Genomic DNA, 14915 nt, shown 5'->3' with positions numbered 1-14915 from the left:
CTCCCCTCCAGCTCCGTGGCTTGATGACTCATTGCGAGCTCACAGAACAGAGCTCCGGGCAGCGGAGCGGAAATGGAAGAAAACTAAACTCCCTGCCGACCTGGCATCTTTTCACTCCCTCCTCTCTACATTTTCATCATCTGTTTCTGCTGCTAAGGCCACTTTCTACCACTCTAAATTCCAAGCATCTGCCTCTAACCCTAGGAAGCTCTTTGCCACATTTTCCTCCCTCCTGAATCCTCCCCCCCCCCCGCCCCCCCCTCCTCTCTCTCTGTGGATGACTTTGTCAACCACTTTGAAAAGAAGGTTGACGACATTCGATCCTCGTTTGTTAAGTCTAATGACACTGCTGGTCCTACTCTCACTGCCCTACCCTATGCTTTGACTTCTTTCTCCCCTCTCTCTCCAGATAAAATCCTGCGACTTGTGACTGCAGGCCGCCCAACAACCTGCCCGCTTGACCCCATCCCCTCCTCTCTTCTCCAGACCATCTCCGGTGACCTTCTCCCCTACCTCACCTCGCTGATCAACTCATCCTTGACCGCTGGCCATGTCCCTTCCGTCTTCAAGAGAGCGAGAGTTGCTCCCCTTCTCAAAAAACCAACACTCGATCCCACTGATGTCAACAACTACAGACCAGTATCAGATCAGTCTAACCACAGACGTACCAGTCATGTCTTCAGCTGACGACTCATGTTTTTTTTTAAATCCGCAATCTGGATGGATCCCTGCACAACCTCATAGAGGATCTAGTTAATTTCTCTAACCTCTCTGGATTACAACCGAACTATGATAAGTGTACCATATTACGTATTGGATTGCAAAAAAATACTGCTTTTACATTACCGTGTAGTTTACCAATAAAATGTTCTGATGGTGAAGTGGACATACTCAGTATTCATATCCCGAAAGAAAGAAACGATTTCACAACAATACATTTTTATAGAAAGTTAGCAAATATAGATGAGCTCTTGCTGCCATGGGAAGGTAAATACCTGCCTGTTTAAAATCACCCTGATTAACTCTTTAGTCATGTCCCAGTTAGCCTATTTACTTATGGCCCTGCCTACACCTAGCGACAAGCTATAGAAAGCTGGTTGCAATTTCAGTTTAATCCACCAGAAAAGACAGAACAAGTATTACAACAAATATTATGGTTAAACTTAAATATCCTAATTAATTAATTTGTTCAAATTAATTTTTGAAGAAAAAAAATAAACATTTTATAGTCTTTGTTAATGATATCATAACTACAACTGGTAGAGTTATATTACACATGCAGCTAGCAGAAATCTATGGAAATGTCTGCTCTACCCCCCAAAAAAGATGGAAGCCACAATCTATCTTCGAAAAAAAAAAAAAAAAAAAAAGCTGGAATTTTAGGAGGAGATATTTTTTATTTTATTTTTTTATTTCACCTTTATTTAACCAGGTAAGCCAGTTGAGAACAGGTTCTCATTTACAACTGCGACCTGGCCAAGATAAAGCAAAGTAGTGCAATAAAAACAACACAGAGTTACATATGGGGTAAAAAAAAAAAAAAAACATAAAGTCAGAAATACAACAGAAAATATATATACAGTGTGTGCAAATGTAGCAAGTTATGGAGGTAAGGCAATAAATAGGCTATAGTGCAGAATAATTACAATAGTATTAACACTGGAATGCTAGATGTGCAAGAGATTATGTGCAAATAGAGATACTGGGGTGCAAAAGAGCAAAATAAATAACAATATAGGGATGAGGTAGTTGGGTGGGCTAATTTCAGATGGGCTGTGTACAGGTGCAGTGATCGGTAAGGTGCTCTGACAACTGATGCTTAAAGTTATTGAGGGAGATAAGAGTCTCCAGCTTCAGAGATTTTTGCAATTCGTTCCAGTCATTGGCAGCAGAGAACTGGAAGGAATGGCGGCCAAAGGAGGTGTTGGCTTTGGGAATGACCAGAGAGATATACCTGCTGGAGCGCAGACTACGGGTGGGTGCTGCTATGGTGACCAATGAGCTAAGATAAGGCGGGGATTTGCCTAGCAGTGATTTATAGATGGCCTGGAGCCAGTGGGTTTGACGACGAACATGTAGTGAGGACCAGCCAACAAGAGCGTACAGGTCACAGTGGTGGGTAGTGTATGGGGCTTTGGAGACAAAACGGATGGCACTGTGATAGACTACATCCAATTTGCTGAGTAGAGTGTTGGAGGCTATTTTGTAAATGACATCGCCGAAGTCAAGGATCGGTAGGATAGTCAGTTTTACGAGGGCATGTTTGGCAGCATGAGTGAAGGAGGCTTTGTTGCGAAATAGGAAGCCGATTCTAGATTTAACTTTGGATTGGAGATTCTTTATGTGAGTCTGGAAGTTGAGTTTACAGTCTAACCAGACACCTAGATATTTGTAGTTGTCCACATACTCTAGGTCAGACCCGTCGAGAGTGGTGATTCTAGTCGGGTGGGCGGGTGCTAGCAGCGTTCGATTGAAAAGCATGCATTTAGTTTTACTAGTGTTTAAGAGCAGTTGGAGGCTACTGAAGGAGTGTTGTATGGCATTGAAGCTCGTTTGGAGGTTTGTTAACACAGTGTCCAATGAAGGGCCAGATGTATACAAAATGGTGTCGTCTGCGTAGAGGTGGATCTGAGAGTCACCAGCAGCAAGAGCGACATCATTGATATACACGGAGAAAAGTGTCGGCCCAAGAATTGAACCCTGTGGCACCCCCATAGAGACTGCCATAGGTCCAGACAACAGGCCCTCCGATTTGACACACTGAACTCTATCTGAGAAGTAGTTGGTGAACCAGGCGAGGCAGTCATTTGAGAAACCAAGGCTATTTAGTCTGCCAATAAGAATGCTGTGGTTGATATGCATCTTTCACATCATTTTCCACGGATATAAAGCGCTCCGCACGTCATTGTCGTTAACAGTTGGAAAGACATCAGAGCGCGACAGGGAAGTGACAGCAGTAATCCTGTATGTCATTGTTTTAAGAAGTTAAAAGAGAAGGTGAGGAAATGCAAACTTTGCGAGGTGGCATTGGGCTACAGTGGCACTACAGGTGCAATGCTGAAAGGGAGGCACCGTGAGACCCAACCCGTTGCTGGCAGCGGTGCGATAAAATCCCGGCACTGATTACAGAAATGTTTGCTGTTGTTTTCCCATGATGTCAAGCAAAGAGGCACTGAGTTTGAAGGTAGGCCTTGAAATACATCCACAGGTACACCTCCAATTACATTTACATTTAAGTCATTTAGCAGACGCTCTTATCCAGAGCGACTTACAAATTGGTGCATTCAACTTAGCATAGCCAGTGGGACAACCACCCTTCTTTTTTTTTTATGGGGTGGTGGGGTGGGGTAGAAGGATTACTGTTATACTATTCCAGGTATTCCTTTAAGAGGTAGGGTTTCAAGTGTCTCCGGAAGGTGGTCAGTGACTCTGCTGTCCTGGCGTTTTGGGGGAGCTTGTTCCACCATTGGGGTGCCAGAGCAGCGAATAGCTTTGTCTGGGCTGAGCGGGAACTGTGCTTCCGCAGAGGTAGGGGGGCCAGCAGGCCAGAGGTGGATGAACGCAGTGCCCTCGTTTGGGTGTAGGGTCTGATCAGAGCCTGAACGTAAGGAGGTGCAGTTCCCCTCACAGCTCCGAAGGCAAGCACCATGGTTTTGTAGTAGATGCGATCTTCAACTGGAAGCCAGTGGAGTGTGCGGAGGAGCGGGGTGACATGAGAGAACGTGGGAAGGTTGAACACCAGACGGGCTGCAGCGTTCTGGATGAGTTGTAGGGGTTTAATGGCACAGGCAGGGAGCCCAGCCAACAGCGAGTTGCAGTAATCCAGACGGGAGATGACAAGTGCCTGGATTAGGATCTGTGCCGCTTTCTGTGTACTCTGCGAATGTTGTAGAGCAAGAACCTGCAGGATCGGGTCACAGCTTTGATGTTAGCGGAGAACGACAGGGTGTTGTCCAGGGTCACGCCAAGGTTCTTTGCACTCTGGGAGGAGGACACAATGGAGTTGTCAACCGTGATGGCGAGATCATGGAGTGGGCAGTCCTTCCCCGGGAGGAAGAGCAGCTCCGTCTTGCCGAGGTTCAGCTTGAGGTGGTGATCCGACATCCACACTGATATGTCTGCCAGACATGCAGAGATGCGATTCGCCACCTGGTTATCAGAAGGTGGAAAGGAGAAAATGAATTGTGTGTCGTCTGCATAGCAATGATAGGAGAGACCATGTGAGGATATGACAGAGCCAAGTCACTTGGTTTATAGAGAGAATAGGAGAGGGCCTAGAACTGAGCCCTGGGGGACGCCAGTGGTGAGAGCACGTGGTGCGGGGACAGATTCTCGCCACGCCACCTGGTAGGAGCGACCGGTCAGGTAGGACGCAATCCAAGATTGAGCAGTGCCGGAGATGCCCAACTCGGAGAGGGTGGAGAGGAGGATCTGATGGTTCACAGTATCAAAGGCAGCAGACAGGTCTAGAAGGACAAGAGCAGAGGAGAGAGAGTTAGCTTTAGCAGTGCGGAGAGCCTCCGTGACACAGAGAAGAGCAGTCTCAGTTGAATGACCAGTCTTGAAACCTGACTGGTTTGGATCAAGAAGGTCATTCTATTCTGATGTAGTGACATCTCAAGGATGATCAAAGGAAATTGGATGTGCCAGATCTCAAAGTGTGATAGCAAAGGGGTGTGAATACTTACACTACCAGTCAAGTTTGGACACACCTACTCATTCAAGGGTTTTTCTTTATTTTTACTATTTTTTATATTGTAGAATAATAGCGAAGACATCAAAACTATGAAATAACACATATGGAATCATTTAGTAACCAAAAAAGTGTTAAACAAATCAAAATATATTTTATATTTGAGATTCTTCAAATAGACACCCTTTGCATTGATGACAGCTTTGCACACTCTTGGCATTCTCTCAACCAGCTTCATGCGATAGTCACCTGGAATGCATTTCAATTAACAGGTGTGCCTTGTTAAAAGTTAATTTGTGGAATTTCTTCCTTCTTAATGCGTTTGAGCCAATCAGTTGTGTTGTGACAAGGTAGGGGGGGTGGTATACAGAAGATAGATTTGGTAAAAGACCAAGTTCATATTATGGCAAGAACAGCTCAAATAAGCAAAGAGAAACAACTGTCCATCATTACTTTAAGACATGAAGGTCAGTCAACACGGAAAATGTCAAGACCTTTGAAAGTTTCTTCATGTGCAGTCGCAAAAACCATCAAGTGCTATGATGAAACTGGCTCTCATGAGGACCGCCACAGGAATGGAAGAACCAGAGTTAACTCTGCTGCAGAGTATAAGTTCATTAGAGTTACCAGCCTCAGAAATTGCAGCCCAAATAAATGCTTCACAGAGTTCAAGTCACAGACACATCTCAACATCAACTGTTCAGAGGGGACTGTGTGAATCAGGCCTTCATGGTTGAATTGCTGCAAAGATACCACTACTAAAGGACACCAATAAGAAGAAGAGACCTGCTTGGGCCAAGAAACACGAGCAATGGACATTAGACCGGTGGAAATGTGTCCTTTGGTCTTGAGTCCAAATGTGAGATTTCTGTTTCAAACTGCCGTGTCTTTGTGAGACGCGGTGTTCACACCGTGAAGCATGGAGGAGATGTTATGGTGTGGGGGTGCTTTGCTGGTGACACTGTCTGTGATTTATTTAGAATTCAAGGCACACTTAACCAGCATGGCTACCACAACATTCTGCAGCGATACGCCATCCCATCTGGTTTGGGCTTAGTGGGACTATCATTTGTTTTTCAACAGGACAATGACCCAACACACCTCCAGGCTATGTAAGGGCTATTTTACCAATAAGGAGAGTGATGGAGTGCTGCATCAGATGACCTGGCCTCCACAATCACCCAACCTCAACCCAATTGTGATGGTTTGGGATGAGTCGGACGGCAGAGTGAAGGAAAAGCAGCCAACAAGTGCTCAGCATATGTGGGAACTCCTTCAAGACTGTTGGAAAAGCATTCCAGGTGAAGCTGGTTGAGAGAATGCCAAGTGTGCAAAGCTGTCATCAAGGCAAATGGTGGCTACTTTGAAGAATCTCATATCTAGATTTGTTTAACACTTTTTTTGGTTACATGATTCCATATGTTACTTCAGTTTTGATGTCTTCACCATTATTCTACAATGTAGAAAATTGTAAAAATAAAGGAACCCTTGAATGAGTAGGTGTCCAAACTTGACTGGTACTGTATATAAGTTAGATATTTCTGGATCTAATTTTCAATACAAACATTTGCCAAAATGTCTAAAAACATGATTTCACTTTGTCATTATGGGATGTTGTGTGTAGATGGGTGAGGATGAAAAATCTATTTACTCCATTTTGAATTCAGACTGTATGACTAAATGTGGAGTAGGTCAAGGGGTATGAATACTTTCTGAAGGCGCTGTAAATATACATTGAAACATTAAGACTATCAGTGAGGAATGGTTAATATTGCACATTGAACTTGCTATTAAAGAGAGGTCTATGCAGAGACAGAGTCAGCAGGCCTAAACAAAACAGACATTTCAGCCAAATTTCAACCAGGTCAAATCCTTGAGGTCATGAGGAGAGTTCAGAGTAATGCTAATGTGAAGACCGTATTTACTAAAGGCTCTATTCAATCCGCATCACAAAAGTTCAGCTTTACAGCGTGATTGACATTTAAAGGCAACGTCCCTGCTCTAGCTGAGACTAAACGCTGCATGTCGGCTCAATCGGAAATGACCTTTACGTTTCTAGCGTGGAATCTGTAGTACTTCTGCTTGAATAGAGCCCTTATTCTATGGTGCACAGGAATCAAGATGTGATTGAGGCTGTTTTCACTAACTAAGATAAACATCCGCCTAACTTCATGCAGGTGTTCTGTGAGTATGGTGTATTTAGTTCATTCACGCCCAGGGGGGCAGCCTCGGCATTGAAAAGTGATAACCATTGTAACTCAGCCAGCCACTATGTAACCATCCCAATTCAACAGCCCGTACGGCTATCACAACATTTCACTTGACCTTTTCTTTTAAAGGACATCATTTTCCATTCCCACTGTACCTTTGTAGGAATCATAATGACTAAACAAGTTGTCATGGGTACAGCAGAACCAATTCCTCCACATATCAACCATTCATCCAGACTCTTCCGGTTGACAAGGAAACAATTGACTTTGCTAAAATAGTTTTAATTACAGATAAAAAGGTGGACAAATAAAGCATGAAGACTATTCCATTTAAAATACAATTTTACAAGTTGACCATTTTACCACCAAGAAGTACACTACACAAGTCTTAAAGACTAGGTAGTGAAGTGCTCTTGTCACGATCGTCTGAAGGATTGGACCAATGCGCAGCGTTGCGAGTGAACATGATGACTTTATTAATTAAAGTAACCACGAAGAAAACAACAAACAATGATACGTGAAGTTCTAAACTGAATACGACTAACAGCTACAAAGAAACAATAACCCACAACCACAAGGTGAAAACACACAGAATAAATATGGCTCCCAATCAGAGATAACGAGCCGAACAGCTGACACTCGTTACCTCCGATTGGGAGTCATTAACCAAATACCAAAAACACAAACAAATGAAACTCACCCCTATCCAACACCACCAAATGAAATACACCCAAAAGAAAAATGAACAACCCTGGCTCAAAATCAACGTCCATAGAGCCAGAGTGTTACAGTACCCCCCCCTAAAGGTGCGAACTCCGGGCGCACCAACATCAGGACTAGGGGAGGGTCTGGGTGGGCGTCTGTCCATGGTGGTGGCTCTGGCCCCGGTCGTGATCCCCACCCCACCACAGTCACAACCTGCTTCGGTAGCCTCCTCCCAATGACCACCCTCCACCTAACCCCACCTGGACTAAGGGGCAACCCCGGACTAAGGGGCAGCATCGGCCTAAGGGGCAGCACCGGGATAAGGGGCAGCACCGGGACAAGGGGCAGCACCGGGACAAGGGGCAGCACCGGACTACGGGGCAGCACCGGGCTAAAGGGCAGCACCGGACTAAGGGGCAGCACCGGACTAAGGGGCAGTACCGGACTACGGGGCAGCACCGGGCTAAGGGGCGGCACCGGACTCAGGGGCAGCACCGGACTAAGGGGCAGCACCGGGCTAAAGGGCAGCACCGGGCTAAATGGCGGATCCTGGCTGGCTGGCTCTGGCGGATCCTGGCGGGACGGCTCTGGCGGATCCTGGCGGGACGTCTCTGGCGGATCCTGGCGGGACGGCTCTGGCGGATCCAGGCGGGACGGCTCTGGCGGATCCTGGCGGGCCGGCTCTGGCGGATCCTGGCGGGCCGGCTCTGGCGGATCCTGGCTGGACGGCTCTGGCGGATCCTGGCGGGACGGCTCTGGCGGATCCTGGCGGGACGGCTCTGGCGGATCCAGGCTGGACGGCTCTGGCGGATCCAGGCTGGACGGCTCTGGCGGATCCTGGCTGGCCGGCTCTGGCTGATCCTGGCTGGACGGCTCTGGCGGATCCTGGCGGGACGGCTCTGGCGGATCCGGGCTGACCGGCTCTGGCGGATCCTGGCTGGCCAGCTCTGGCGGATCCTGGCTGGCTGACGGGTCTGGCTGCTCATGGCTGGCTGACGGATCTGGCTGCTCATGGCTGGCTGACGGATCTGGCTGCTCATGGCTGGCTGACGGATCTGGCTGCTCATGGCTGGCTGACGGATCTGGCTGCTCATGGCTGGCTGACGGATCTGGCTGCTCATGGCTGGCTGACGGATCTGGCTGCTCATGGCTGGCTGACGGGTCTGGCTGCTCATGGCTGGCTGACGGATCTGGCTGCTCATGGCTGGCTGACGGATCTGGCTGCTCATGGCTGGCTGACGGGTCTGGCTGCTCATGGCTGGCTGACGGGTCTGGCTGCTCATGGCTGGCTGACGGATCTGGCTGCTCATGGCTGGCTGACGGGTCTGGCTGCTCATGGCTGGCTGACAGATCTGGCTGCTCATGGCTGGCTGATGGTGCTGGCTGGGAGGCTGGCGGTGGAGGCGGACCCCAGCCTCGGATAGCAGTCATCACCTCCAGCAGGGCGGCTCCCATCTGCAGGATCTGCTCTTTCTGGTTCCGAACCTGAGCTTCCAGTCTAGTATGGGCTGCGTCGGCTCCTGCTGATTCCATAGCAGGTGTCTGATTCTGTCTGGCGGACGGCTCTGCAGGCTCATGGCAGACGGACGGCTTTGCAAGCTCAGTACAGACGGGCGGCTTATGCAGCGCTTGGCAGACGGGCAGTTCAGATGCCCTAGGGCAGACGGCAGACTCTGGCCGGCTGGCGACGCACATCGTGGACCTGGTGCGTGGAGTAGGAACAGACCGGCCCGTACCGGGAACACCCACCACTGGCCTTAACTGGGGATCAAGAACGGACCGGACCAGACTGGGAACACACTTCAGTCTCTCATGCCGTGCCACAACAACTTCCCTCCCTCTACTCGCCAATGGCTCCCGTAATCCGATAGCCTTCTCTCCAGCTCTACCCGTGGCAGCCTCCTGCTGCCCAGGCGCCCAAGCCATGTGCCCCCCCCAAAAAAATTTTTGGGGAGTAACCACGGGCTCCCAGCCTCGACTCCGCGCTTCCTCTTCGTACCACCTCCTCTCGGCTGCAGCTGCCTCCAGCTCTTCACGAGGGCGGTGATATTCCTCCTCATACCACCTCCTCTCGGCTGCAGCTGCCTCCAGCTCTTCACGAGGGCGGTGATCTTCCTCCGGTTGTGCCCAAGGACCCTTTCCAGCCCGAATCTCCTCCCAAGTCCAAAAATCCTTAGGAGGCGTCCATACATCCTGCGTAGGTAGGTCCTGTTGCCGCTTGTTACGCCGCTTGGTCCTCTTGTGGTGGGTTATTCTGTCACGATCGTCTGAAGGATTGGACCAATGCGCAGCGTTGCGAGTGAACATGATGACTTTATTAATTAAAGTAACCACGAAGAAAACAACAAACAATGATACGTGAAGTTCTAAACTGAATACGACTAACAGCTACAAAGAAACAATAACCCACAACCACAAGGTGAAAACACACAGAATAAATATGGCTCCCAATCAGAGATAACGAGCCGAACAGCTGACACTCGTTACCTCCGATTGGGAGTCATTAACCAAATACCAAAAACACAAACAAATGAAACTCACCCCTATCCAACACCACCAAATGAAATACACCCAAAAGAAAAATGAACAACCCTGGCTCAAAATCAACGTCCATAGAGCCAGAGTGTTACAGCTCTACAGAAGACTATGACAAACAGGGAGCCTGTCACACTCTGGCTCCAGGACTTGTGTATTTGAGCCAGGGTGTATGTTGTTTTGTTGGGTTTTGGGTGATGTTTTATGGTTGCATGTCTGTCACGTTTATTTCTAGGTGGGGAGTTCTGTTGTGTCTATTTCTAGGTTGTGGTTGTGTTTCCTTGTTTGTATTCAATGACTCCCAATCGGAGGTAACGAGTGTCAGCTGTCGGCTCGTTATCTCTGATTGGGAGCCATATTTAAGAGGTAGGTTTTCTTGTGTTAGTTGTGGGTTTTTGTTCTATGTTCAGTCGGTGTACTGAGGACGTTACGGATCGTGTTTTGTTTTGTCGTTATTTCAACATTAAAGTCATCATGTTCACTCCCAACGCTGCGCTTTGGTCCTACTTTATTGGCGATCCTGACAGAAAAACCCACCACAACGAGACCAAGCAGCAGTTGGATAACGGGTGGTGGAGCCAGAAGAGTGAAGGTTGGGAGAGGACTATGGAGGCCTGGTCCACCGAGAGGAGAGACCCCCAGAAAATGTTTAGGGGGGGGCTCACGACGTCGGGGCAGAAGGTGTACGGCCCGGAGGAGTGCAAGAGGTTGGCAGATATGGCCGCCAGTTTAAGGGGGCCACTGGTTACGAAGGGGATGGAAAGTGTGGAGGCACGGAGAGAGGTACTGGGGGGTGTTTCCAGTCCGGTCCGGCCCGTTCCTGATCCCCGTGTAGGGCCAGGGGTGTGTGTCCCCAGTGCGGTTCTGCCTGTCCCTGCTCAACGCCCCGAGCCTACGGGGTGCGTCGTCAGCCCTGTCCAGCCAGAGCCGTCCGCCAGACAGGATCAGCCAGAGCCTTCCGCCAGACGGGATCAGCCAGAGCCTTCCGCCAGACGGGATCAGCCAGAGCCTTCCGCCAGACAGGATCAGCCAGAGCCTTCTGCCAGACAGGATCAGCCAGAGCCTTCCGCCAGCCAGGATCCGCCAGAGCCGTCCAGCCATGAGCAGCCAGATCCGTCAGCCGGCCATGAGCAGCCAGATCCGTCAGCCAGCCATGAGCAGCCAGATCCGTCAGCCAGCCATGAGCAGCCAGATCCGTCAGCCAGCCATGAGCAGCCAGATCCGTCAGCCAGCCATGAGCAGCCAGATCCGTCAGCCAGCCATGAGCAGCCAGATCCATCAGCCAGCCATGAGCCGTCCAGCCAGGATCCGCCAGAGCCGTCCAGCCAGGATCCGCCAGAGCCGTCCAGCCGGGATCCGCCAGAGCCGTCCAGCCGGGATCCGCCAGAGCTGTCCAGCCGGGATCCGCCAGAGCCGTCCAGCCGGGATCCGCCAGAGCCGTCCAGCCGGGATCCGCCAGAGCCGTCCAGCCGGGATCCGCCAGAGCCGTCCAGCCGGGATCCGCCAGAGCCGTCCAGCCAGGATCCGCCAGAGCCGACCAGCCAGGAGCCACCAGAGCCGTCCAGCCAGTATCCGCCATTCAGCCTGGTACTGCCCCTTAGTCCGGTACTGCCCCTTAGTCCGGTACTTCCCCGTAGTCCGGTGCTGCCCCTTAGTCCGGTGCCGCCCCTTAACCCAGTGGGGTGTAGTTGGGGGGTGGTAATGTGGAGGAGGCTAGGGAAGCGGGTGGTGACTAAGGTGGGAAGGGGACCACGACCAGGGGCAGAACCGCCACCGTGGACAGACGCCCACCCAGACCCTCCCCTAGACTGTATGCTGGTGCGCCCGGAGTTCGCACCTTTAGGGGGGGGTACTGTCACACTCTGGCTCCAGGACTTGTGTATTTGAGCCAGGGTGTATGTTGTTTTGTTGGGTTTTGGGTGATGTTTTATGGTTGCATGTCTGTCACGTTTATTTCTAGGTGGGGAGTTCTGTTGTGTCTATTTCTAGGTTGTGGTTGTGTTTCCTTGTTTGTATTCAATGACTCCCAATCGGAGGTAACGAGTGTCAGCTGTCGGCTCGTTATCTCTGATTGGGAGCCATATTTAAGAGGTAGGTTTTCTTGTGTTAGTTGTGGGTTTTTGTTCTATGTTCAGTCGGTGTACTGAGGACGTTACGGATCGTGTTTTGTTTTGTCGTTATTTCAACATTAAAGTCATCATGTTCACTCCCAACGCTGCGCTTTGGTCCTACTTTATTGGCGATCCTGACAGAGCCCATAAGGGTTGGAGAAGGAAACAGGCATTGAAGAAATTGTTCAAAGTTTATTGAGGCACTTGAGACCAGTTTTTAGAAGGCAGCAGAAAACATGTCAGTGTTTTGACAAGGCAACAGGAAATGGTTCAAAGTAATGTTGAGGGCCTGGTGTGTCGCTGAGACAATGGACGGTCACGTCTGGTTCAGCACTCTCCTTTACTCCTGATGTGAACGTGACGATTATGCTTCCTGGGAACACACACGGAGCAGAATTAAAGACACGCACAAACACAGAACGAGACAGAGGCACAGACAGACAAGCACAGAACAAGACAAGTTGTTGAAAGCTTTAGTTGGTTACTTACATGTTTTCATAGCACAGCGTGCATTCGTTACCGTAGGTGATGCCATCGGTTCCACACACTGGATCATATTGCGCGGTGCACATGAACAGGTTGTACTTGGAACAGTTAGGCTGTTGGACAAAAACCAGGTTATGTAATAAATAAATAAGAGGTGTTGGTAATATAGTGTACTAGTATGACACCATATGAAGAGAACATGGATAACAGGGAACAAGCCATACGTTTTCCACCCCTTCCACAGTGCACCTGGGGTGTATTCATTTCTCAGATTCTATTGCAAAACGTGTCACTCAAGCAAACAAATTGAAGCAAACGCAACACAAAAAGGGAATTTGCCTAATAGAAATTCTCATTGGTTGAAAAACGTTTTACATTTAGAGTACACTGTTCGTTGCAAAACGTTTTGCAACAGAATCAGACTAATGAATACACCCCTGACTGTCATGTCAACTAGTTGTTGACCAGGAAGATACAGGTGTACTTGGTGAACAATTGAATTTTGTACAGAGTAAGACCCATACCAGTGTTCTACATTACTAACTACTGTTAATCCAGCACATAGGACAAAGTGTTTTATGAATGCGCATAGCCTTTCACTCCAAAAAAAGAAACGGTTTAGCCTGCTTACCTCTATGCTGCCGTCAGGGAGACTCGCTCCTCGTGCCAAAACTAAAATGGAGAAAGATGTCAAGCCTTAGACTAATTATGATTTAACATCAGATTTGATTTCCAGCCGTTCTAATCTAAACGACAGATAGCGCATCTTTTCTCTAGTCGTAGATTTGCGCGGGCGCCAACAGAGGCAGTCCGGGGGTAGTATCGACTGTTTGTCTAAACTGCTCTTAGAAGTTAATGTTATTTAATAAAACTATTTGACTGCCACTTGAAACTAATTAAGTAAAATTGAACAACACTCACCGGCAACACAGAGGAGTGCGAGAGTCAGTCGTGTAAAGTTCCACATTCTCTCCGTAGTGAAGGGGCGTAGGCAGGTGACGTTGTGTGGCACCGGAGCCGTATTTATACCGTGTAGGTCTCCACCCCCTATTTATACCGTGTAGGTCTCCCCCCCCTATTTATACCGTGTAGGTCTCCACCCCCTATTTATACCGTGTAGGTCTCCACCCCCTATTTATACCGTGTAGGTCTCCACCCCCCTATTTATACCGTGTAGGTCTCCCCCCCCTATTTATACCGTGTAGGTCTCCACCCCCTATTTATACCGTGTAGGTCTCCACCCCCTATTTATACCGTGTAGGACTCCCCCCCCCCCCCCCCCCCCTATTTATACCGTGTAGGTCTCCACCAAGCTTCTACCCCCAAGCCATAAGACTCCTAAATAGCTAATCATGGCTACCCAGACTATTTGCCCCCCCACCCCATCTTTTTACGCTGATGCTACTCTGATAATTATTTATGCATAGTCACTTTACCTCTACTCATATGTACATATTACATCATTTACGTCGACAAACCTGCGCCCCCGCACATTGACTCTGTACCGGTACCCCCTGTATATAGCCTCCCTACTGTTATTTCCCATTGAATCTGTACCAGTACCCCCTGTATATAGCCTCCCTACTGTTATTTCCCATTGACTCTGTACCGGTACCCCCCTGTATATAGCCTCTCTACTGTTATTTCACATTGACTCTGTACCGGTACCCCCTGTATATAGCCTCTCTACTGTTATTTCCCATTGACTCTGTACCGGTACCCCCCTGTATATAGCCTCTCTACTGTTATTTCACATTGACTCTGTACCGGTACCCCCTGTATATAACATCCCTACTGTTATTTCACATTGACTCTGTACCGGTACCCCCTGTATATAGCCTCCCTACTGTTATTTCACATTGACTCTGTACCGGTACCCCCCTGTATATAGCCTCCCTACTGTTATTTCACATTGACTCTGTACTGGTACCCCCTGTATATAGCCTCCCTACTGTTATTTCACATTGACTCTGTACCGGTACCCCCTGTATATAGCCTCCCTACTGTTATTTTACTGCTGCTCTTTAATTGTTTGTTATTTTTATTTTTTACTGATATATTTTTTACTTAACTATTATTTTTCTTAAAACTGCATTGTTGGTTAAGGGCTTGTCAGTAAGCATTTCACTGTAAGGTCTACACCTGTTGTATTCCGCGCATGTGGCAAATAACATT

The 14915-nt window shown here is 48.7% G+C and overlaps 1 protein-coding gene across 1 annotated transcript; it reads right to left on the bottom strand.

The window, feature by feature from the left end:
* Nucleotides 1–12431: 12431 nt before the first annotated feature.
* On the bottom strand, nucleotides 12432–13759 carry LOC311123800 (trypsin inhibitor ClTI-1-like). The gene is made up of 4 exons (XM_084198033.1): nucleotides 13662–13759; nucleotides 13372–13412; nucleotides 12744–12853; nucleotides 12432–12627 (listed from the first exon to the last, which is right to left on the bottom strand). Exons 1-4 carry the CDS (start codon nucleotides 13705–13707, stop codon nucleotides 12582–12584), a joined length of 243 nt encoding a protein of 80 aa, XP_084054159.1. The 5' UTR covers nucleotides 13708–13759; the 3' UTR covers nucleotides 12432–12581.
* Nucleotides 13760–14915: the final 1156 nt, after the last annotated feature.

Source organism: Coregonus lavaretus, assembly GCF_964263955.1.
Source record: "Coregonus lavaretus genome assembly, contig: HAP1_SCAFFOLD_800, whole genome shotgun sequence".
Taxonomy (NCBI): Eukaryota; Metazoa; Chordata; class Actinopteri; order Salmoniformes; family Salmonidae; genus Coregonus; species Coregonus lavaretus.
The sequence above is the reverse complement of the archived record's forward strand: the minus strand, read 5'-3'. Positions and strand labels throughout refer to the sequence as shown.